This window comes from Hyperolius riggenbachi, chromosome 2, assembly GCF_040937935.1.
Source record: "Hyperolius riggenbachi isolate aHypRig1 chromosome 2, aHypRig1.pri, whole genome shotgun sequence".
Classification (NCBI taxonomy): domain Eukaryota; kingdom Metazoa; phylum Chordata; class Amphibia; order Anura; family Hyperoliidae; genus Hyperolius; species Hyperolius riggenbachi.
In genome coordinates this window covers 564,054,916-564,079,094 of record NC_090647.1, presented here as the reverse complement: position 1 = coordinate 564,079,094, position 24,179 = coordinate 564,054,916, and the positions used below count along the sequence as shown (strand labels likewise).

General features: G+C 51.0%; 1 protein-coding gene across 6 annotated transcripts in view; it reads left to right on the top strand.

The window, feature by feature from the left end:
• The window catches only part of STXBP5L (syntaxin binding protein 5L), a 376,217-nt gene that overhangs the window by 217,674 nt on the left and 134,364 nt on the right, over window positions 1–24,179 (top strand). For all 6 annotated transcript variants that reach the window (XM_068270954.1, XM_068270953.1, XM_068270957.1 and 3 more), the window contains exons 10-11: window positions 1,225–1,379; window positions 2,501–2,573. In XM_068270954.1, the coding sequence (XP_068127055.1) occupies window positions 1,225–1,379; window positions 2,501–2,573 (228 nt within the window). The remainder of the gene's footprint in view (window positions 1–1,224; window positions 1,380–2,500; window positions 2,574–24,179) is intronic.

The following is a 24,179-nucleotide window of genomic DNA, read 5'->3' as shown; positions in this document are numbered from 1 at the left end:
ATGTGTGTGCGCACCCTAAGGCTGTGTGTGCCATGAGGTCACCCTAAGGCTGACCTCATGCCAACTCTGTCAGATCCTTAACAACCCCGATCCTCTAGTCTAGCACATACATGTCAAACTCCGGCCCGTGGGACAAATCTATCCCTCAGAGCCGTTAAATATGACCCTGAAGTGGTTTTCCCACTTTGCATTATGTTTGGCCCACTCTAGAACACCAGGGAAGCTATATTAGAGGTGAAGCCTTAGACCACCTGGGAGAGGGGAAAAGCACTAGACACCAGGGAGCTATATACGGGAGGGTGGGGGCCTCTAGACACCAGAGAACTGTATAGGGAAGGGATGTCCACTAGACACCAGGGACCTGTATAGTGGTGGGGGGGAGCCATTAGACACCAGGGAACTGTATAGGGGTTGGGGGGGGGGCATTAGACACCAGGGAACTGTATAGGGGTTGGGGGGGAGCCATTAGACACCAGGGAACTGTATAGGGGTTGGGGGGGAGCCATTAGACACCAGGGAACTGTATAGGGGTTGGGGGGGGGGGAGCCATTAGACACCAGGGAACTGTATAGGGGTTGGGGGGGGTGGAGCCATTAGACACCAGGGAACTGTATAAGGGAGGGAGGTGGCCACTAGACATTGAGGTTGGCCCACAGCTTGGTCCCAGTGTACAATTTCGGCCCACTTTGTATTTGAGTTTGACACCCCTGCTCTAGCACAATTAATCATAATGCTATTTACACCCACATCCGTTACACACGCTGCCTCACTGTGTACGGAGCCTAATACTTAAAATGTTAGCAAGCCAGCCTGTTACATATGGAGTGACACTCTATCTCCCCCAATTCCTATAGAGATGCAGTGTGCAGTCATGTCTGTAGACCCCTCTACACCCCGATGAGCACCCTGTGCTGAACCCCTCCAGGAACACACAGCAATCATCTCTTGTAGTAAACGCGTGAATTGTTTCAGAAACATGGCAGATGGGTTTGCTTTTGTCTCTCGTACATTGTGGATGATTGTTACATCGCTCATGTCAATCTCTCTGCAAGACCTTGAGAAACAGATTAAAACATTGTGTGAGCAGCAGACTAACATAATTTCATGTCTGGGAACAAAGATGTATGCTTTATTTCATTAGGCGGGAGCCTGGGGCGGCGTGACATTAGTATAATGCGCTGCTGCTCTGTGCGCATAAACGCCTGTCTCTTGTTTGTCTTGCAGTGAGCCCTTCATCATCTTCTCTGGAGGCTTGTCCTATGATAAGGCCAGCAGGAGGCCCAGTCTGACCATCATGCACGGGAAGGCTATCACCGTCCTGGAGATGGACCACCCCATTGTGGACTTCATAACCCTGTGTGAGACGCCCTATCCAAACGGTAAGAGGGAGAGGTTCTGTTGTAGCAGTGTGTGCCCAGTACAGCAGCTTTTCCCAGCATCCTCTGCGGTGTACGGTCCAAACGGTATGAGAGAGAGGTTCTGTTGTAGCAGTGTGTGCCCAGTACAGCAGCATTTCCCAGCATCCTCTGTGGTGTTAGGTCCAAACGGTAAGAGAGAGAGAGGTTCTGTTGTAGCAGTGTGTGCTCAGTGCAGCAGCGTTTCCCAGCATCCTTGTGGTGTTAGGTCCAAGCGGTAAGAGAGGTTCTGTTGTAGCATTGTGTGCTCAGTGCAGCAGCGTTTCCCAGCATCCTTGTGGTGTTAGGTCCAAGCGGTAAGAGAGGTTCTGTTGTAGCATTGTGTGCTCAGTGCAGCAGCGTTTCCCAGCATCCTTGTGGTGTTAGGTCCAAGCGGTAAGAGAGGTTCTGTTGTAGCATTGTGTGCTCAGTGCAGCAGCGTTTCCCAGCATCCTCTGTGGTGTTAGGTCCAAGCGGTAAGAGAGGTTCCAGTTGTAGCATTGTGTGCCCAGTACAGCAGCGTTTCCCAGCATCCTCTGTGGTGTTCGGTCCAAGCGGTAAGAGAGGTTCTGTTGTAACATTGTGTGCCCAGTACAGCAGCGTTTCCCAGCATCCTCTGTGGTGTTCGGTCCAAGCGGTAAGAGAGGTTCTGTTGTAGCATTGTGTGCCCAGTGCAGCAGCGTTTCCCAGCATCCTCTGCTGTATTAGGTCCAAGCGGGAGAAACCAGGAAACTTTATAAGGTAGGAAGGTGGCCAGTAGACATTGTGGTTGGCCCGTGACTACAATTACAATTACATTTTCGGCCCTCTTTGTATTTGAGTTTGATAACCCTGAATTAGACAAAAATGTGTAATTGGGCAAAATTGTGTTTAGCATCTGCACATTTTTTGACTGGCAATGTCAGCTCTTAGTGCTGTCAGTCGTAATGTCAGTCCCGGGGCAGACTGGCGATGTGGTTGTATAGTTTATGGCCAGCTTTTGTCTGCTTTGCTCTGATGTGTGATTGGCTGGAAGATCTGAGAGCAGAATGTGTGCCGCTTCTCTTCCTTGTTATCTGACTTCTCTTCATTAACAGGAAACACAATTACCGTGTCTTTTCTCGCAGAGTTCCAGGAGCCGTACGCCGTGGCGGTGCTGATGGAGCGAGACCTCATCGTGGTGGATCTCACGCAAAGCAAGTAAGACGCTGTTCACGCCCCCCCCTCCCCCGTATTACCGCCACCGATGGGCGGAGCCACACATTCGCCAATTTACAGCTGCCCTGATAAATCAGAAACGCTGCCACTGCTCTGAATATCGCTAATTGTCCCTCCCTCATGCTTCATACACACTTGAGATAAAAGTCTTTGGAAAATGAAAGATCACAGACCAATTTTACCCCCTTCCATGTAGTATGAGAGCCATACCTACACAGTCTATTCTATGGAGCTGCACTCCCCATCAGACAGAAATCTTACCCCCTTCCATGTAGTATGAGAGCCACACCTACACAGTCTATTCTATGGAGCTGCACTCCCCATCAGATAGAAATCTTACACCCTTCCATGTAGTATGAGAGCCATACCTACACAGTCTATTCTATGGAGCTGCACTCCCCATCAGACTGAAATCTTACACCCTTCCATGTAGTATGAGAGCCATACTCTACACAGTCTATTCTATGGAGCTGCACTCCCCATCAGACAGAGATCTTACCCCCTTCCATGTAGTATGAGAGCCACACCTACACAGTCTATTCTATGGAGCTGCACTCCCCATCAGACAGAAATCTTACCCCCTTCCATGTAGTATGAGAGCCATACCTACACAGTCTATTCTATGGAGCTGCACTCCCCATCAGACAGAAATCTTACCCCCTTCCATGTAGTATGAGAGCCATACCTACACAGTCTATTCTATGGAGCTGCACTTCCCATCAGACAGAAATCTTACCCCCTTCCATGTAGTATGAGAGCCACACCTACACAGTCTATTCTATGGAGCTGCACTCCCCATCAGACAGAAATCTTACCCCCTTCCATGTAGCATGAGAGCCACACCTACACAGTCTATTCTATGGAGCTGCACTCCCCATCAGACAGAAATCTTACACCCTTCCATGTAGTATGAGAGCCATACTCTACACAGTCTATTCTATGGAGCTGCACTCCCCATCAGACAGAAATCTTACACCCTTCCATGTAGTATGAGAGCCATACTCTACACAGTCTATTCTATGGAGCTGAACTCCCCATCAGAGAAAACTATTTGCAAGATGCTGCACACAAAGATGCTGTACACATGCAACAGATCAGTATCTGCAAAAGATCTGTTCCTGCCAAAGATCTGTTCCTGCAAAATGCATTCATAGCCTATGAGATCTGCAGATCATCATACACACTTGGTTTAACAGACAATCATCTGCAGATCATCTGCAGATCAGATCCACCAGGATAGATTTTCAGATCTGCAGATGAATGTCTGTCCAACAAGGTGTGTATGAGGATCTGCAGATCTCATAGACTATGAATGCATTTTGCAGGAATGGATATTTTGCAGGAACAGATCTTTTGCAGATAATGATCTTTTGTGTCTGTACAGCATCTGTGTGTGCAGCATCTTGCAAAGATTTTATCTGATGTGGAGTTCAGCTCCATAGAATAGACTGTATAGAGTATGGCTCTCATACTACATGGAAGGGGGTAAAATTGGTCTGTGATCTTGCCTTTTCCAAAGACTTTTATCTCAAGTGTGTATGAAGCATTATCCTCATCAGCAGCTTTACTCGCAAGAGATGTGTAATGAGATGCGAATAATGTAAAAAAAACAGGACACCGAGAGCCAAATATAGTGTAGTAAATCTTAACAAATGATAAATGCTTAGAGTAAATGCAGTATACTCACAAAGCAGGGTCACCACAAAGGTAACCACTGTAAAGGCAGGTGGGGAGATTAAACCTGACCCCACTCAGGATAAGAAGTTGCTCTCTGTAGATGAGGAAAGAAGGGGGTATGTCACCCCTCCGCCAAGGGTGGACTCAGATAAGTGGAGTATTATTCTTTTGGTACCTCTGTTCCCTTTATACAAGATGCGAATAATGCAAGCTTGAATGCAAATTGTATGCAGCCTGTAATTTGGGGCAATCACATGCTTATTTTCATTGTCCCAGTACCAAGCTGAAGGCTAGGCTCACGTTAGAAGCTGTTACTGACAGGATTGTGTTTTATGGCTGTAATTAGTTATCATTTAGGCTGCATTTCCACCTCTGCGGTGTGAAATCGCCGCAGACGAAATCGCATGCGGGTGCAATTTTGCATGCGTTTTCCCCGCAATTTCGCATGCGATTTCGCATAGGGTAGTAGGTGGGCGATTTTAACCATGTCACTGCCTGAGTAAATTCACATTACCTCCTATGCGAAATCGCATGCGAAATCGCGGGGAAAAACGCATGCCAAAACCGCATGCGATTTCCCTATTAGATACATTGTATGTGATTCGCTTAGCGGTGTGCGGGGAGCGAATTCTGACGGCTCTGCCATGCAGATTTTCCCCGCACACAAAAACGCTCCGCACAACGCACAAGTGGAAACAGCCCATCCACTTGTATTGGGTGTGCGAATCCGCATGCGGACAACGCACGCGGATTCGCTATAGTGTAAACGAGCCTTAAGGGTTATGCTATAGTCTGACCCAGTCCGAACTGGTCCTGAACCGGACAGAAACTGTCACTTGCTTACCTGATGTTTAACTCTTTCAGGCAGAGAAAGAAAAAAAGGAACACAGCCTAGCTATTTCTGTGCTTGGCACTGTCCATACACATGTCTAGCTCATCCTGTCACATGTCACCTCAGTTGTCCTTTAATGATTGGTTGCAGGTTGAGCATGCCGCAGCTGCTGGCTCTACTCCTGTACCCCACATTCTGCCATATTTATTTCCTTTTAAGCAATACCAGTTGCCTGGCTGTCCTGCCGATCCTGTGTCGCTAATGCTTTTAGCCATAGACCCTAAACAGGCATGCAGATCAGGTACTCTGACTCACCTGACTGGTTTTACTGGATTAGTCATATGCTTGTTCCAGGGTTTTGACTCAGACACTACTTATGCCAGAAAATTAACAGGGCTGCCAAGCAACTGGCATTGTTTACAAGGAAATAAATATGGCAGCCTCCATATCCCTCTCACCCTGGGTTCCCTTTTAAGCCTGGTACACAATTTTAAATTGGACAATGCATGTCTGATTTTACCATCTCCAGTAGTAAACGGGCCAACAGATTTTGAATACTCTGAACAGATTGTATAAGTAGACCTCATACTACACGCAGGTGGTAAAATTGGTCAGTGATTGGCCAATCAAATTGATGGTGTATACCAGGCTTTAGAATTAGGCCAATCAAATACCATTTCTGCTGATTGTGATTGGGACCAATGTCGATGCAATACGATTTGCATTAAATTAGCATGCCCGCCAGAACGGTCAGCACCTCATTGACTGAGTGCTGATAATTGAGGGGGATTTGGAGTCTGCCTGTGTGATCGGGGTCCCGGCTTCTGAGTCATGTGACTTGCGTGGGACTCGGAGCGTAATTAATTTGCCAGCGCATTGCAGACACGTTATTGGCCTGCCCGGCCCAGGGGATGAGCGGGAATAATGCCGGGATTTGGTTAAGATTACATTAATTGTGTAAATAATTGGTAAAGTTTCAGCTGGAGGTTCTGCATATTTACTCTCTGCTCCGCCTGATAAAGTTAATTGCCTGACACCGATAACGGAAACGTGCGCTCGTTTTATTATTTAATTGTGATGGCTTTTTTACTCTTATAAAATCTGAGTGTGACGTTGCCATGGCAACCCTCGGCAGAGCAGGTCCGGTCGCCAGGCGAATGTTCCCGTGTATAGGATGCATACATTATGGGGCATAATTAAAATGACAAGAGTCATACAGCAGAGAATGCAGACCGTCGTCACTAACCGAGGGACAATACCTGGTGTCACTGGACCTGCAAGACCCCCAACTGTCCATAATCTTCACCATAGCCTCCCTCTTATCTAACCCCTCCCCCGTCTATCCTGAGATCCCTTCTCTCACTATCCTACCAACACTTCCCTGCCTGATGCATAACTTTATCCATCCCAGTCTCTGCCAGCTATATATATATATATATATATATATATATATATATATTTATATATATATATATAGTGTCTACCCAACTCATACTCCTGATCTGCCAGTAACCTTGCCCGTTACTATTCCAATTAAGGGTCCTACAATCGGAAGGCAAAATAATGCCAAACACTGCACTGCAGCCCCTCAGCTGGTGGACAGGGTCACAGGGAGGTCACTCGCATGCTGTCCGCACTGCACTGCAGCCCCTCAGCAGGTGGACAGGGTCACGGGGAGGTCACTTGCATGCGGTCCGCACTGCACTTCAGCCCCTCAGCTGGTGGACAGGGTCACAGGGAGGGCACTCGCATGCGGTCCACACTGCACTTCAGCTGGTGGACAAGGTCACGGGTAGGTCACTTGCATGCTGTCCACATTTCACTTCAGCACCTCAGCTGGTGGACAGGGTCATGGGGAGGTCACTCGCATGTGGTCCACACTGTACTGCAGCCCCTCAGCTGTTGGACAGGGTCACAGGGAGGTCACTCGCATGCGGTCCACACGGCACTGCAGCCCCTCAGCTGGTGGACAGGGTCACAGGGAGGGCACTCGCATGTGGTTCATACAGCACTTCAACACCCAGGATGGTGGACAAGGTCACGGGGAGTTCACTCGCATGTGGTCCACACTGTACTGCAGCCCCTCAGCTGTTGTGCATAGAAGGATCCGCAGACCAGGTGCTGGTAGAAAAATGCTGTTGTTCTTTATTCAAAAGATTCCACATGACATGGCAATAAAACCACAAGGTTCAACTGACGCGTGTCGGGCTTACAATCTGCCCTTAGTCATAGTTAAAAGTGAACCTGCAAGGGGAAGGCTTTATGTAGGTGGGAGAAGAACAGACTCCACCCCATACCCCAACCAGCCTTCACCTTAAAGGAGACATACAAATATACATCGTACATAGATACATAAGAAAATATTCAAAATATCTAAGATTATGAAACAGGTTAAAAGGTTATCTGTATAAAAAAATCATCTCTGGAAAAACAATATGCCTCAAATTGCCCACAAAAAGGGTTTCTAAATAGAGGAGGGGAAAGAGCACCTGAGTCCCAGGAGAGGGCGGAATGAAGGGAAATGGCAAAATTAGTGATCATAGACTAAACTCAGATCCCAACGTGTATTGAGAGCCTTTGGAATACGAGTGTCCATCTTATGGATCCAATATGCCTCTCGCCTCAAAAGCAACTTATAGATGTCACCTCCTCTCTTGGGACTCACCACCCGTTCAACCCCCTGAAAAACAAAGGAGGAAAGATCACCTTTGTGTACATTTTGAAAATGCTTTGAAACCACCGACTTTTTGAAGGTGTTCCAATTTGTACCGCAATAATGTTCGGCAATGCGGGCTCTCAAGTTGCGGGTGGTGCATCCCACATATTGTAGGTGGCATATAGTGCAGGAAATAACATAAATAACATACTTAGTATCACAATTCACATATTGTTTAATGGGGAAATTGGTACCAGTGGCAAAAGAAACGATGGAAGATCCCTTTTTGTGGCAGTGACAATAGTGGCAGGTTGTGAACCCACAGGGATAAGATCCCACCGTTGCCAGCCAGGTAGGGGGACGAGACGGGAGGGGGGACTGAAAGGAGCTGGGGGAAAGAATAGACCCAAGGGTGCGTGCCCTTCTGGCAGAGAAGCGGCATCCCTTCTTTAAAATAAATTTAAGTTTAGAGTCGGAGTGCAGCACAGGGAGATATTTATTCACAATATGCGTGATTTTATTGTACTCGAGGCTGTACTCCGTAACAAATGTCACCCTGTCGTCTCGGCCCCCATCCCGATCTCTAGTATGTAAGAGTTCACTTCGTGGTTTTCTGGTACCTCTAATTCGTCTCCTAGTTAACTGTTTTTTTGTGTAACCTCTTTGTTTTAATCTGTCTTCTACCAAAAGGCACTCTTGCTCCAATTGTTCAGGGCTGGAGCAGTTGCGAGCTGCCCGAGTGAATTCCCCTGTGGGAATAGCATTGATGGTGTGTCTTGGGTGGCAAGAACTGGCAAGAAGTATGGAGTTGCCTGCTGTGGGCTTGCGGTATGTTTTGGTGGAAACTCGATGGAGTGAGGGATCCCCAGTCAGGGTTAGGTCCAAGTAGTCAATTTGTGTGTTATGGTGGCTCATGGTGAATGTCAGATTGAGATCATTACTGTTAACATAAGCTAAGAAATCATCCAGAAGGCCGGGAGGACCCCCCCACACCTCTTGTGGGACGTCACTAGTTTAAAACATTACATTAGTAAAGGCATTATTCCCACCACAATCTATTCAGACAAATTTGTCATGGAGTGGAATCAGATCCTGACTGATTGTTCTCTGCAGCTTATGAGACTTATAGTCTCGTACGAAGAACAAAAGTTAATAGATCTCAAGCTGCAGATTGACAAAACCAGTCAGGATCTGAGGAGGTTTGACTCCCTGAACCTCTATGATGAACTTAATTGTAAACTCAAGAACAACATTAGTAAACTTGAAACTATCATCATGGAGACCAAACGAGTTAAATTCCTCAGAGACACTAACGATTACAACCGCAATGTAGTTTATGAATGGGGGAGATGGGAGTCTTTTTACAGGTCTCCCAAGTCCATCTTGAAAAAGTTCACTCCTAAGAAAAATGTGAGCTTTAGTTCCCTTGACACCTCAGGCTCTCAATCAGACACCTCTGAGGCCCCTGATTCTAATCGTAGGAACTTACAATCCATTTTTCCCAATGGGGGCCGAGACGACAGGGTGACATTTGTTACGGAGTACAGCCTCGAGTACAATAAAATCACGCATATTGTGAATAAATATCTCCCTGTGCTGCACTCCGACTCTAAACTTAAATTTATTTTAAAGAAGGGATGCCGCTTCTCTGCCAGAAGGGCACGCACCCTTGGGTCTATTCTTTCCCCCAGCTCCTTTCAGTCCCCCCTCCCGTCTCGTCCCCCTACCTGGCTGGCAACGGTGGGATCTTATCCCTGTGGGTTCACAACCTGCCACTATTGTCACTGCCACAAAAAGGGATCTTCCATCGTTTCTTTTGCCACTGGTACCAATTTCCCCATTAAACAATATGTGAATTGTGATACTAAGTATGTTATTTATGTTATTTCCTGCACTATATGCCACCTACAATATGTGGGATGCACCACCCGCAACTTGAGAGCCCGCATTGCCGAACATTATTGCGGTACAAATTGGAACACCTTCAAAAAGTCGGTGGTTTCAAAGCATTTTCAAAATGTACACAAAGGTGATCTTTCCTCCTTTGTTTTTCAGGGGGTTGAACGGGTGGTGAGTCCCAAGAGAGGAGGTGACATCTATAAGTTGCTTTTGAGGCGAGAGGCATATTGGATCCATAAGATGGACACTCGTATTCCAAAGACTCTCAATACACGTTGGGATCTGAGTTTAGTCTATGATCACTAATTTTGCCATTTCCCTTCATTCCGCCCTCTCCTGGGACTCAGGTGCTCTTTCCCCTCCTCTATTTAGAAACCCTTTTTGTGGGCAATTTGAGGCATATTGTTTTTCCAGAGATGATTTTTTATACAGATAACCTTTTAACCTGTTTCATAATCTTAGATATTTTGAATATTTTCTTATGTATCTATGTACGATGTATATTTGTATGTCTCCTTTAAGGTGAAGGCTGGTTGGGGTATGGGGTGGAGTCTGTTCTTCTCCCACCTACATAAAGCCTTCCCCTTGCAGGTTCACTTTTAACTATGACTAAGGGCAGATTGTAAGCCCGACACGCGTCAGTTGAACCTTGTGGTTTTATTGCCATGTCATGTGGAATCTTTTGAATAAAGAACAACAGCATTTTTCTACCAGCACCTGGTCTGCGGATCCTTCTATGCATATCTGAGTATTGGCTTGGCTTTCCTGGTCCTGCACCTGCTGGTTTGATTTGAGGGGGTAGAGCGTTTTGAACTTTACCACTGCCCTCAGCTGTTGGACAGGGTCACAGGGAGGTCACTCGCATGCGGTTCATACAGCACTTCAACACCCAGGATGGTGGACAAGGTCACAGGGAGTTCACTCGCATGTGGTCCACACTGTATTGCAGCCCCTCAGCTGTTGGACAGGGTCACAGGGAGGTCACTCGCATGCAGTCCACACTGTACTGCAGCCCCTCAGCTGGTGGACAGGGTCACAGGGAGGGCACTCGCATGTGGTTCATACAGCACTTCAACACCCAGGATGGTGGACAAGGTCACGGGGAGTTCACTCGCATGCGGTCCGCACTGCACTTCAGCCCCTCAACTGGTGGACAGGGTCACGGGGAGGTCACTCACATGCGGCCCACACCGCACTTCAGCCCCTCAGCTGGTGGACAGGGTCACGGGGAGGTCACTTGCATGCTGTCCACATTTCACTTCAACCCCTCAGCTGGTGGACAGGGTCACGGGGAGGTCACTTGCATGCTGTCCACATTTCACTTCAACCCCTCAGCTGGTGGACAAGGTCACGGGGAGGTCAGTTGCATGCTGTCCACATTTCACTTCAGCCCCTCAGCTGGTGGACAGGGTCACGGGGAGGTCACTTGCATGCTGTCCGCACTGCACTGCAGCCCCTCACCTGGTGGACAGGGTCACGGGGAGGTCACTCGCCCACACCGTACTTCAGCACCCGAGCTAGTGGACAAGGGGAGGTATTGTATTTATCCTCCTACGCCTACCATTGTTTTATTTTATATTTAAACAATTACAAAGTAGATTGAATGTTTTGTTGTCCCTCCTCAGTGGCAACCTATTAAGTGTCCCTAAATGGAAATACGCGAACTATCGACCTTTTTCTATCTCCTCCTGCTCTCAGAAGATTTATTTTGCCAGGAAAACTTTTATGGCGGTAATCTGCTTATCAGTGATGTTTACTATATTCCCAACAAGCTACCGACGCAGCAGCTGTCACTTCTATGCCTAGAAATGACCTCTAACAGGCAGAAACATAAAACAAGTAAAACAGCCTGGTTATTAATATGCTTTGCACTGTACATACACATGCTTATCTCATCAGGTCACATGACGCCTCAGGTACACTCAGGGCCGGGCCGAGGCATAGGCTGGAGAGGCTCCAGCCTCAGGGCGCAGTGTGGGAGGGGGCGCACAATTCAATCAGCTGTCATTCCTAATTGTGTTTGAAGCAGAAAGAAATAAGAAAAGGGGATACATAGCAGTGACTGCAAGCCAGATAACTAGATATTAACCACTTTACCCCCGCGCGTACGTATTTCTCCACCCCTTTTTCCATCCTTTAAAAACCAGGGACGGAGAAACACGTACTTTCCGCGTTCCCGACGCTGCCCGCGCTCCCGCTCGTAAACACGCCGCCCGCCGCTAGTAAACACGCCGCCGCCCGCTCGCCCAGAGATCAATGAACGGGAAAATCCATTCCCGTTCGTTGATCTAAGCCCCGCAATGATCAGCTGCTCTCCTATGGGCAGCGCGATCATTGTGAGAAAAAACTCACGTGTCCAGCCTCCTTATACTTCCTCCAAGCTTCCGGAAGGAAGCTTGGAGGTCGCATTAAAACAAAAAGTTACTGTGGCCATCTTGTGGCCAAATAGTAAACTACACCCTACACATTTTTCACATACAAATAAATGACTTTTACACATAAAATTAACTCATTACCTCCCACACTCCCCATTTTTTTTTTTTTTGTAATTAAAAAAAAATTAAAAAATTTACAATTAAAAAAAATACATAAATAGTTACCTTAGGGACTGAACTTTTTAAATATTTATGTCAAGAGGGTATAACACTGTTACTTTATAAACTATGGGCTTGTAATTAGGGATGGACACAAAACTGAAAAAAAATGCACCTTTATTTCCAAATAAAATATTGGCGCCAAACATTGTGATAGGGACATAATTTAAATGGTTTTATAACCGGGACAAAAGGGCAAATACGTTTCATGGGTTTTAATTACAGTAGCATGCATTATTTAAAAACTATAATGGCCGAAAACTGAAAAATAATTTTTTTTTCCCCACATTTTTCCTATTTTCCCATTAAAACACATTTAGAAAAAAATAATTCTTGGCATAATGTCCCACCTAAAGAAAGCCTAATTGGTGGCGGAAAAAACAAGATATAGTTCATTTCATTGCGATAAGTAATGATAAAGTTATAGACGAATGAATGGAAGGAGCGCTGAAAGGTGAAAATTGCTCTGGTGCTCAGGGGGTAAAACCCCTCAGTGGTGAAGTGGTTAAGGTGTTGGGGAGGTTGTGGATCCTGTGGCCCTCTTAGTCTAATAGCAATCAGTGTGTGACGGCTGGGGTGGGAGGGATGGAGGGGCGCACTTTGGTGTCTCAGCCTTGGGTGCTGGAGGACCTTGTCCCGCCTCTGGGTACACTTTAACAACATTGACATTGAAATACACTTCGACTAAGGAAGAGAAAAATTACTTGTAATGAACAAGGGACATAAAGAGGAACTGTCGCGGAAATCTTAAAATTTAAAACACATACAAATAAGTACATTTTTTCCAGAGTAAAATGAGCCATAAATGACTTTTCTCCTATGTTGCTGTCACTTACAGTAGGTAGAATAAATCTGACATTACTGACAGGTTTTGGGCTAGTCCATCTCTTCATGGGGGATTCTCAGCATGGCCTTTATTCTTTATAAAGACACTCCCTGAAAAATCTTTATACAAAGATGCTGGCCAGTCTCCCTGCTCGCTGTACACTTTTTTGGTAGTTGGACAGAGCAACTGCCATTCACTAAGTGCTTTTAAAAATAAAGAAAACCCTGAGAACCTCCCTATGAGAAGAAGGGCTAGTCCAAAATCTGTCGGTAATGTCAGATTTCTGCTACTTACTATAAGTGACAGCAACATAGGAGAAAAGTCATGTATGGCTCCGGAAGAAACATACGGTACTTCTTATTTGTATACATATAGTTACATAGTTACATAGTTATTTTGGTTGAAAAAAGACATACGTCCATCGAGTTCAACCTGTATAAAGTACAACACCAGCCTGCTCCCTCACATATCCCTGCTGATCCAGAGGAAGGCACAACACCAGCCTGCACCCTCACATATCCCTGCTGATCCAGAGGAAGGCACAACACCAGCCTGCTCCCTCACATATCCCTGCTGATCCAGAGGAAGGCACAACATCAGCCTGCTCCCTCACATATCCCTGCTGATCCAGAGGAAGGCACAACACCAGCCTGCTCCCTCACATATCCCTGCTGATCCAGAGGAAGGCACAACACCAGCCTGCTCCCTCACATATCCCTGCTGATCCAGAGGAAGGCACAACACCAGCCTGCTCCCTCACATATCCCTGCTGATCCAGAGGAAGGCACAACACCAGCCTGCTCCCTCACATCTCCCTGCTGATCCAGAGGAAGGCACAACACCAGCCTGCTCCCTCACATATCCCTGCTGATCCAGAGGAAGGCACAACACCAGCCTGCTCCCTCACATATCCCTGCTGATCCAGAGGAAGGTACAACACCAGCCTGCACCCTCACATATCCCTGCTGATCCAGAGGAAGGCACAACACCAGCCTGCTCCCTCACATATCCCTGCTGATCCAGAGGAAGGCACAGCACCAGCCTGCTCCCTCTCATATCCCTGCTGATCCAGAGGAAGGTACACCAGCCTGCACCCTCACATATCCCTGCTGATCCAGAGGAAGGCACAACACCAGCCTGCTCCCTCACATATCCTTGCTGATCAAGAGGAAGGCACAACACCAGCCTGCTCCCTCACATATCCCTGCTGATCCAGAGGAAGGCACAACACCAGCCCGCTCCCTCACATATCCCTGCTGATCCAGAGGAAGGCACAACACCAGCCTGCACCCTCACATATCCCTGCTGATCCAGAGGAAGGCACAACACCAGCCTGCACCCTCACATATTCCTGCTGATCCAGAGGAAGGTACACCAGCCTGCCCCCTCACATATCCCTGCTGACCCAGAGGAAGGCACAACACCAGCCTGCTCCCTCACATATCCCTGCTGATCCCTAAGAAGGCACAACACCAGCCTGCACCCTCACATATCCCTGCTGATCCAGAGGAAGGCACAACACCAGCCTTCTCCCTCACATATCCCTGCTGATCCAGAGGAAGGCACAACACCAGCCTGCACCCTCACATATCCCTGCTGATCCAGAGGAAGGCACAACACCAGCCTGCACCCTCACATATCCCTGCTGATAAAGAGGGAGGCACAACACCAGCCTGCCCCCTCACATATCCCTGCTGACCCAGAGGAAGGCACAACACCAGCCTGCCCCCTCACACATCCCTGCTGATCCAGAGGAAGGCACAACACCAGCCTGCTCACTCACATATCCCTGCTGATCCAGAGGAAGGCACAACACCAGCCTGCTCCCTCACATATCCCTGCTGATCCAGAGGAAGGCACAACACCAGCCTGCCCCCTCACATATCCCTGCTGATTCAGAGGAAGGCACAACACCAGCCTGCTCCCTCACATATCCCTGCTGATCCAGAGGAAGGTACAACACCAGCCTGCTCCCTCACATATCCCTGCTGATCCAGAGGAAGGCACAACACCAACCTGCACCCTCACCTATCCCTGCTGATCCAGAGGAAGGCACAACACCAGCCTGCTCACTCACATATCCCTGCTGATCCAGAGGAAGGCACAACACCAGCCTGCTCCCTCACATATCCCTGCTGATCCAGAGGAAGGCACAACACCAGCCTGCCCCCTCACATATCCCTGCTGATCCAGAGGAAGGCACAACACCAGCCTGCTCCCTCACATCTCCCTGCTGATCCAGAGGAAGATACAACACCAGCCTGCTCCCTCACATATCCCTGCTGATCCAGAGGAAGGTACAACACCAGCCTGCCCCCTCACATATCCCTGCAGATCCAGAGGAAGGCACAACACCAGCCTGCTCCCTCACATCTCCCTGCTGATCTAGAGGAAGATACAACACCAGCCTGCTCCCTCACATCTCCCTGCTGATCCAGAGGAAGGCACAACACCAGCCTGCACCCTCACATATCCCTGCTGATCCAGAGGAAGGCACAACACCAGCCTGCACCCTCACATATCCCTGCTGAGCCAGAGGAAGGCACAACACCAGCCTGCACCCTCACATATCCCTGCTGAGCCAGAGGAAGGCACAACACCAGCCTGCACCCTCACACATCCCTGTTGATCCAGAGGAAGGCACAACAACAGCCTGCTCCCTCACATATCCCTGCTGTTCCAGAGGAAGGCACAACACTAGCCTGCTCCCTCACATATCCCTGCTGATCCAGAGGAAGGTACAACACCAGCATGCTCCTTCACATATCCCTGCTGATCCAGAGGAAGGCACAACACCAGCCTGCTCCCTCACATATCCCTGCTGATCCAGAGGAAGGTACAACACCAGCCTGCTCCCTCACATATCCCTGCTGATCCAGAGGAAGGCACAACACCAGCCTGCACCCTCACATATCCCTGCTGATCCAGAGGAAGGCACAACACCAGCCTGCACCCTCACATATTCCTGCTGATCCAGAGGAAGGTACACCAGCCTGCCCCCTCACATATCCCTGCTGACCCAGAGGAAGGCACAACACCAGCCTGCTCCCTCACATATCCCTGCTGATCCCTAAGAAGGCACAACACCAGCCTGCACCCTCACATATCCCTGCTGATCCAGAGGAAGGCACAACACCAGCCTGCTCCCTCACATATCCCTGCTGATCCAGAGGAAGGCACAACACCAGCCTGCACCCTCACATATCCCTGCTGATCCAGAGGAAGGCACAACACCAGCCTGCACCCTCACATATCCCTGCTGATCCAGAGGAAGGCACAACACCAGCCTGCACCCTCACATATCCCTGCTGAGCCAGAGGAAGGCACAACACCAGCCTGCACCCTCACATATCCCTGCTGAGCCAGAGGAAGGCACAACACCAGCCTGCACCCTCACACATCCCTGTTGATCCAGAGGAAGGCACAACAACAGCCTGCTCCCTCACATATCCCTGCTGTTCCAGAGGAAGGCACAACACTAGCCTGCTCCCTCACATATCCCTGCTGATCCAGAGGAAGGTACAACACCAGCATGCTCCTTCACATATCCCTGCTGATCCAGAGGAAGGCACAACACCAGCCTGCTCCCTCACATATCCCTGCTGATCCAGAGGAAGGTACAACACCAGCCTGCTCCCTCACATATCCCTGCTGATCCAGAGGAAGGCACAACACCAGCCTGCACCCTCACATATCCCTGCTGATCCAGAGGAAGGCACAACACCAGCCTGCACCCTCACATATTCCTGCTGATCCAGAGGAAGGTACACCAGCCTGCCCCCTCACATATCCCTGCTGACCCAGAGGAAGGCACAACACCAGCCTGCTCCCTCACATATCCCTGCTGATCCCTAAGAAGGCACAACACCAGCCTGCACCCTCACATATCCCTGCTGATCCAGAGGAAGGCACAACACCAGCCTGCTCCCTCACATATCCCTGCTGATCCAGAGGAAGGCACAACACCAGCCTGCACCCTCACATATCCCTGCTGATCCAGAGGAAGGCACAACACCAGCCTGCACCCTCACATATCCCTGCTGATCCAGAGGAAGGCACAACACCAGCCTGCCCCCTCACATATCCCTGCTGACCCAGAGGAAGGCACAACACCAGCCTGCCCCCTCACACATCCCTGCTGATCCAGAGGAAGGCACAACACCAGCCTGCTCACTCACATATCCCTGCTGATCCAGAGGAAGGCACAACACCAGCCTGCTCCCTCACATATCCCTGCTGATCCAGAGGAAGGCACAACACCAGCCTGCCCCCTCACATATCCCTGCTGATCCAGAGGAAGGCACAACACCAGCCTGCTCCCTCACATATCCCTGCTGATCCCTAAGAAGGCACAACACCAGCCTGCACCCTCACATATCCCTGCTGATCCAGAGGAAGGCACAACACCAGCCTTCTCCCTCACATATCCCTGCTGATCCAGAGGAAGGCACAACACCAGCCTGCACCCTCACATATCCCTGCTGATCCAGAGGAAGGCACAACACCAGCCTGCACCCTCACATATCCCTGCTGATCCAGAGGGAGGCACAACACCAGCCTGCCCCCTCACATATCCCTGCTGACCCAGAGGAAGGCACAACACCAGCCTGCCCCCTCACACATCCCTGCTGATCCAGAGGAAGGCACAACACCAGCCTGCCCCCTCACATATCCCTGCTGATCCAGAGGAAGGCACAACACCAGCCTGCTCCCTCACATATCCCTGCTGATCCCTAAGAAGGCACAACACCAGCCTGCACCCTCACATATCCCTGCTGATCCAGAGGAAGGCACAACACCAGCCTTCTCCCTCACATATCCCTGCTGATCCAGAGGAAGGCACAACACCAGCCTGCACCCTCACATATCCCTGCTGATCCAGAGGAAGGCACAACACCAGCCTGCACCCTCACATATCCCTGCTGATCCAGAGGGAGGCACAACACCAGCCTGCCCCCTCACATATCCCTGCTGACCCAGAGGAAGGCACAACACCAGCCTGCCCCCTCACACATCCCTGCTGATCCAGAGGAAGGCACAACACCAGCCTGCTCACTCACATATCCCTGCTGATCCAGAGGAAGGCACAACACCAGCCTGCTCCCTCACATATCCCTGCTGATCCAGAGGAAGGCACAACACCAGCCTGCCCCCTCACATATCCCTGCTGATTCAGAGGAAGGCACAACACCAGCCTGCTCCCTCACATATCCCTGCTGATCCAGAGGAAGGTACAACACCAGCCTGCTCCCTCACATATCCCTGCTGATCCAGAGGAAGGCACAACACCAACCTGCACCCTCACCTATCCCTGCTGATCCAGAGGAAGGCACAACACCAGCCTGCTCACTCACATATCCCTGCTGATCCAGAGGAAGGCACAACACCAGCCTGCTCCCTCACATATCCCTGCTGATCCAGAGGAAGGCACAACACCAGCCTGCCCCCTCACATATCCCTGCTGATCCAGAGGAAGGCACAACACCAGCCTGCTCCCTCACATCTCCCTGCTGATCCAGAGGAAGATACAACACCAGCCTGCTCCCTCACATATCCCTGCTGATCCAGAGGAAGGTACAACACCAGCCTGCCCCCTCACATATCCCTGCTGATCCAGAGGAAGGCACAACACCAGCCTGCTCCCTCACATCTCCCTGCTGATCTAGAGGAAGATACAACACCAGCCTGCTCCCTCACATCTCCCTGCTGATCCAGAGGAAGGCACAACACCAGCCTGCACCCTCACATATCCCTGCTGATCCAGAGGAAGGCACAACACCAGCCTGCACCCTCACATATCCCTGCTGAGCCAGAGGAAGGCACAACACCAGCCTGCACCCTCACATATCCCTGCTGAGCCAGAGGAAAGCACAACACCAGCCTGCACCCTCACACATCCCTGTTGATCCAGAGGAAGGCACAACAACAGCCTGCTCCCTCACATATCCCTGCTGTTCCAGAGGAAGGCACAACACCAGCCTGCTCCCTCACATATCCCTGCTGATCCAGAGGAAGGTACAACACCAGCCTGCTCCTTCACATATCCCTGCTGATCCAGAGGAAGGCACAACACCAGCCTGCTCCCTCACATATCCCTGCTGATCCAGAGGAAGGTACAACACCAGCCTGCTCCCTCACATATCCCTGCTGATCCAGAGGAAGGCACAACACCAGCCTGCACCCTCACATATCCCTGCTGATCCAGAGGAAGGCACAACACCAGCCTGCACCCTCACATATTCCTGCTGATCCAGAGGAAGGTACACCAGCCTGCCCCCTCACATATCCCTGCTGACCCAGAGGAAGGCACAACACCAGCCTGCTCCCTCACATATCCCTGCTGATCCCTAAGAAGGCACAACACAAGCCTGCACCCTCACATATCCCTGCTGATCCAGAGGAAGGCACAACACCAGCCTGCTCCCTCACATATCCCTGCTGATCCAGAGGAAGGCACAACACCAGCCTGCACCCTCACATATCCCTGCTGATCCAGAGGAAGGCACAACACCAGCCTGCACCCTCACATATCCCTGCTGATCCAGAGGAAGGCACAACACCAGCCTGCCCCCTCACATATCCCTGCTGACCCAGAGGAAGGCACAACACCAGCCTGCCCCCTCACACATCCCTGCTGATCCAGAGGAAGGCACAACACCAGCCTGCTCCCTCACATATCCCTGCTGATCCAGAGGAAGGCACAACACCAGCCTGCTCCCTCACATATCCCTGCTGATCCAGAGGAAGGCACAACACCAGCCTGCCCCCTCACATATCCCTGCTGATCCAGAGGAAGGCACAACACCAGCCTGCTCCCTCACATATCCCTGCTGATCCAGAGGAAGGTACAACACCAGCCTGCTCCCTCACATATCCCTGCTGATCCAGAGGAAGGCACAACACCAACCTGCACCCTCACCTATCCCTGCTGATCCAGAGGAAGGCACAACACCAGCCTGCTCACTCACATATCCCTGCTGATCCAGAGGAAGAAACAACACCAGCCTGCTCCCTCACATATCCCTGCTGATCCAGAGGAAGGCACAACACCAGCCTGCTCCCTCACATATCCCTGCTGATCCAGAGGAAGGTACAACACCAGCCTGCCCCCTCACATATCCCTGCTGATCCAGAGGAAGGCACAACACCAGCCTGCTCCCTCACATCTCCCTGCTGATCTAGAGGAAGATACAACACCAGCCTGCTCCCTCACATCTCCCTGCTGATCCAGAGGAAGGCACAACACCAGCCTGCATCCTCACATATCCCTGCTGATCCAGAGGAAGGCACAACACCAGCCTGCACCCTCACATATCCCTGCTGAGCCAGAGGAAGGCACAACACCAGCCTGCACCCTCACATATCCCTGCTGAGCCAGAGGAAGGCACAACACCAGCCTGCACCCTCACACATCCCTGTTGATCCAGAGGAAGGCACAACAACAGCCTGCTCCCTCACATATCCCTGCTGTTCCAGAGGAAGGCACAACACCAGCCTGCTCCCTCACATATCCCTGCTGATCCAGAGGAAGGTACAACACCAGCCTGCTCCTTCACATATCCCTGCTGATCCAGAGGAAGGCACAGCACCAGCCTGCTCCCTCACATATCCCTGCTGATCCAGAGGAAGGTACAACACCAGCCTGCTCCCTCACATATCCCTGCTGATCCAGAGGAAGGCACAACACCAGCCTGCACCCTCACATATCCCTGCTGATCCAGAGGAAGGCACAACACCAGCCTGCACCCTCACATATTCCTGCTGATCCAGAGGAAGGTACACCAGCCTGCCCCCTCACATATCTCTGCAGACCCAGAGGAAGGCACAACACCAGCCTGCTCCCTCACATATCCCTGCTGATCCCTAAGAAGGCACAACACCAGCCTGCACCCTCACATATCCCTGCTGATCCAGAGGAAGGCACAACACCAGCCTGCTCCCTCACATATCCCTGCTGATCCAGAGGAAGGCACAACACCAGCCTGCACCCTCACATATCCCTGCTGATCCAGAGGAAGGCACAACACCAGCCTGCACCCTCACATATCCCTGCTGATCCAGAGGAAGGCACAACACCAGCCTGCCCCCTCACATATCCCTGCTGACCCAGAGGAAGGCACAACACCAGCCTGCCCCCTCACACATCCCTGCTGATCCAGAGGAAGGCACAACACCAGCCTGCTCACTCACATATCCCTGCTGATCCAGAGGAAGGCACAACACCAGCCTGCTCCCTCACATATCCCTGCTGATCCAGAGGAAGGCACAACACCAGCCTGCCCCCTCACATATCCCTGCTGATCCAGAGGAAGGCACAACACCAGCCTGCTCCCTCACATCTCCCTGCTGATCCAGAGGAAGATACAACACCAGCCTGCTCCCTCACATATCCCTGCTGATCCAGAGGAAGGTACAACACCAGCCTGCCCCCTCACATATCCCTGCTGATCCAGAGGAAGGCACAACACCAGCCTGCTCCCTCACATATCCCTGCTGAGCCAGAGGAAGGCACAACACCAGCCTGCACCCTCACATATCTCTGCTGAGCCAGAGGAATGCACAACACCAGCCTGCACCCTCACACATCCCTGTTGATCCAGAGGAAGGCACAACAACAGCCTGCTCCCTCACATATCCCTGCTGTTCCAGAGGAAGGCACAACACCAGCCTGCTCCCTCACATATCCCTGCTGATCCAGAGGAAGGTACAACACCAGCCTGCTCCTTCACATATCCCTGCTGATCCAGAGGAAGGCACAACACCAGCCTGCTCCCTCACATATCCCTGCTGATCCAGAGGAAGGTACAACACCAGCCTGCTCCCTCACATATCCCTGCTGATCCAGAGGAAGGTACAACACCAGCCTGCTCCCTCACATATCCCTGCTGATCCAGAGGAAGGCACAACACCAGCCTGCACCCTCACATATCCCTGCTGATCCAGAGGAAGGCACAACACCAGCCTGCCCCCTCACATATTCCTGCTGATCCAGAGGAAGGTACACCAGCCTGCCCCCTCACATATCCCTGCTGACCCAGAGGAAGGCACAACACCAGCCTGCTCCCTCACATATCCCTGCTGATCCCTAAGAAGGCACAACACCAGCCTGCACCCTCACATATCCCTGCTGATCCAGAGGAAGGCACAACACCAGCCTGCTCCCTCACATATCCCTGCTGATCCAGAGGAAGGCACAACACCAGCCTGCACCCTCACATATCCCTGCTGATCCAGAGGAAGGCACAACACCAGCCTGCACCCTCACATATCCCTGCTGATCCAGAGGAAGGCACAACACCAGCCTGCCCCCTCACATATCCCTGCTGACCCAGAGGAAGGCACAACACCAGCCTGCCCCCTCACACATCCCTGCTGATCCAGAGGAAGGCACAACACCAGCCTGCTCACTCACATATCCCTGCTGATCCAGAGGAAGGCACAACACCAGCCTGCTCCCTCACATATCCCTGCTGATCCAGAGGAAGGCACAACACCAGCCTGCCCCCTCACATATCCCTGCTGATCCAGAGGAAGGCACAACACCAGCCTGCTCCCTCACATCTCCCTGCTGATCCAGAGGAAGATACAACACCAGCCTGCTCCCTCACATATCCCTGCTGATCCAGAGGAAGGTACAACACCAGCCTGCCCCCTCACATATCCCTGCTGATCCAGAGGAAGGCACAACACCAGCCTGCTCCCTCACATATCCCTGCTGAGCCAGAGGAAGGCACAACACCAGCCTGCACCCTCACATATCCCTGCTGAGCCAGAGGAAGGCACAACACCAGCCTGCACCCTCACACATCCCTGTTGATCCAGAGGAAGGCACAACAACAGCCTGCTCCCTCACATATCCCTGCTGTTCCAGAGGAAGGCACAACACCAGCCTGCTCCCTCACATATCCCTGCTGATCCAGAGGAAGGTACAACACCAGCCTGCTCCTTCACATATCCCTGCTGATCCAGAGGAAGGCACAACACCAACCTGCTCCCTCACATATCCCTGCTGATCCAGAGGAAGGTACAACACCAGCCTGCTCCCTCACATATCCCTGCTGATCCAGAGGAAGGCACAACACCAGCCTGCTCCCTCACATATCCCTGCTGATCCAGAGGAAGGTACAAGACCAGCCTGCACCCTCACATATCCCTGCTGATCCAGAGGAAGGCACAACCCCAGCCTGCACCCTCACATATCACTGCTGAGCCAGAGGAAGGCACAACACCAGCCTGCACCCTCACATACCCCTGTTGATCCAGAGGAAGGCACAACACCAGCCTGCTCCCTCACATCTCCCTGCTGATCCAGAGGAAGATACAACACCAGCCTGCTCCCTCACATATCCCTGCTGATCCAGAGGAAGGTACAACACCAGCCTGCCCCCTCACATATCCCTGCTGATCCAGAGGAAGGCACAACACCAGCCTGCTCCCTCACATATCCCTGCTGAGCCAGAGGAAGGCACAACACCAGCCTGCACCCTCACATATCCCTGCTGAGCCAGAGGAAGGCACAACACCACCCTGCACCCTCACACATCCCTGTTGATCCAGAGGAAGGCACAACAACAGCCTGCTCCCTCACATATCCCTGCTGTTCCAGAGGAAGGCACAACACCAGCCTGCTCCCTCACATATCCCTGCTGATCCAGAGGAAGGTACAACACCAGCCTGCTCCTTCACATATCCCTGCTGATCCAGAGGAAGGCACAACACCAACCTGCTCCCTCACATATCCCTGCTGATCCAGAGGAAGGTACAACACCAGCCTGCTCCCTCACATATCCCTGCTGATCCAGAGGAAGGCACAACACCAGCCTGCTCCCTCACATATCCCTGCTGATCCAGAGGAAGGTACAAGACCAGCCTGCACCCTCACATATCCCTGCTGATCCAGAGGAAGGCACAACCCCAGCCTGCACCCTCACATATCACTGCTGAGCCAGAGGAAGGCACAACACCAGCCTGCACCCTCACATACCCCTGTTGATCCAGAGGAAGGCACAACACCAGCCTGCTCCCTCACATCTCCCTGCTGATCCAGAGGAAGGAACAACGCCAGCCTGCATCCTCACATATCCCTGCTGATCCAGAGGAAGGC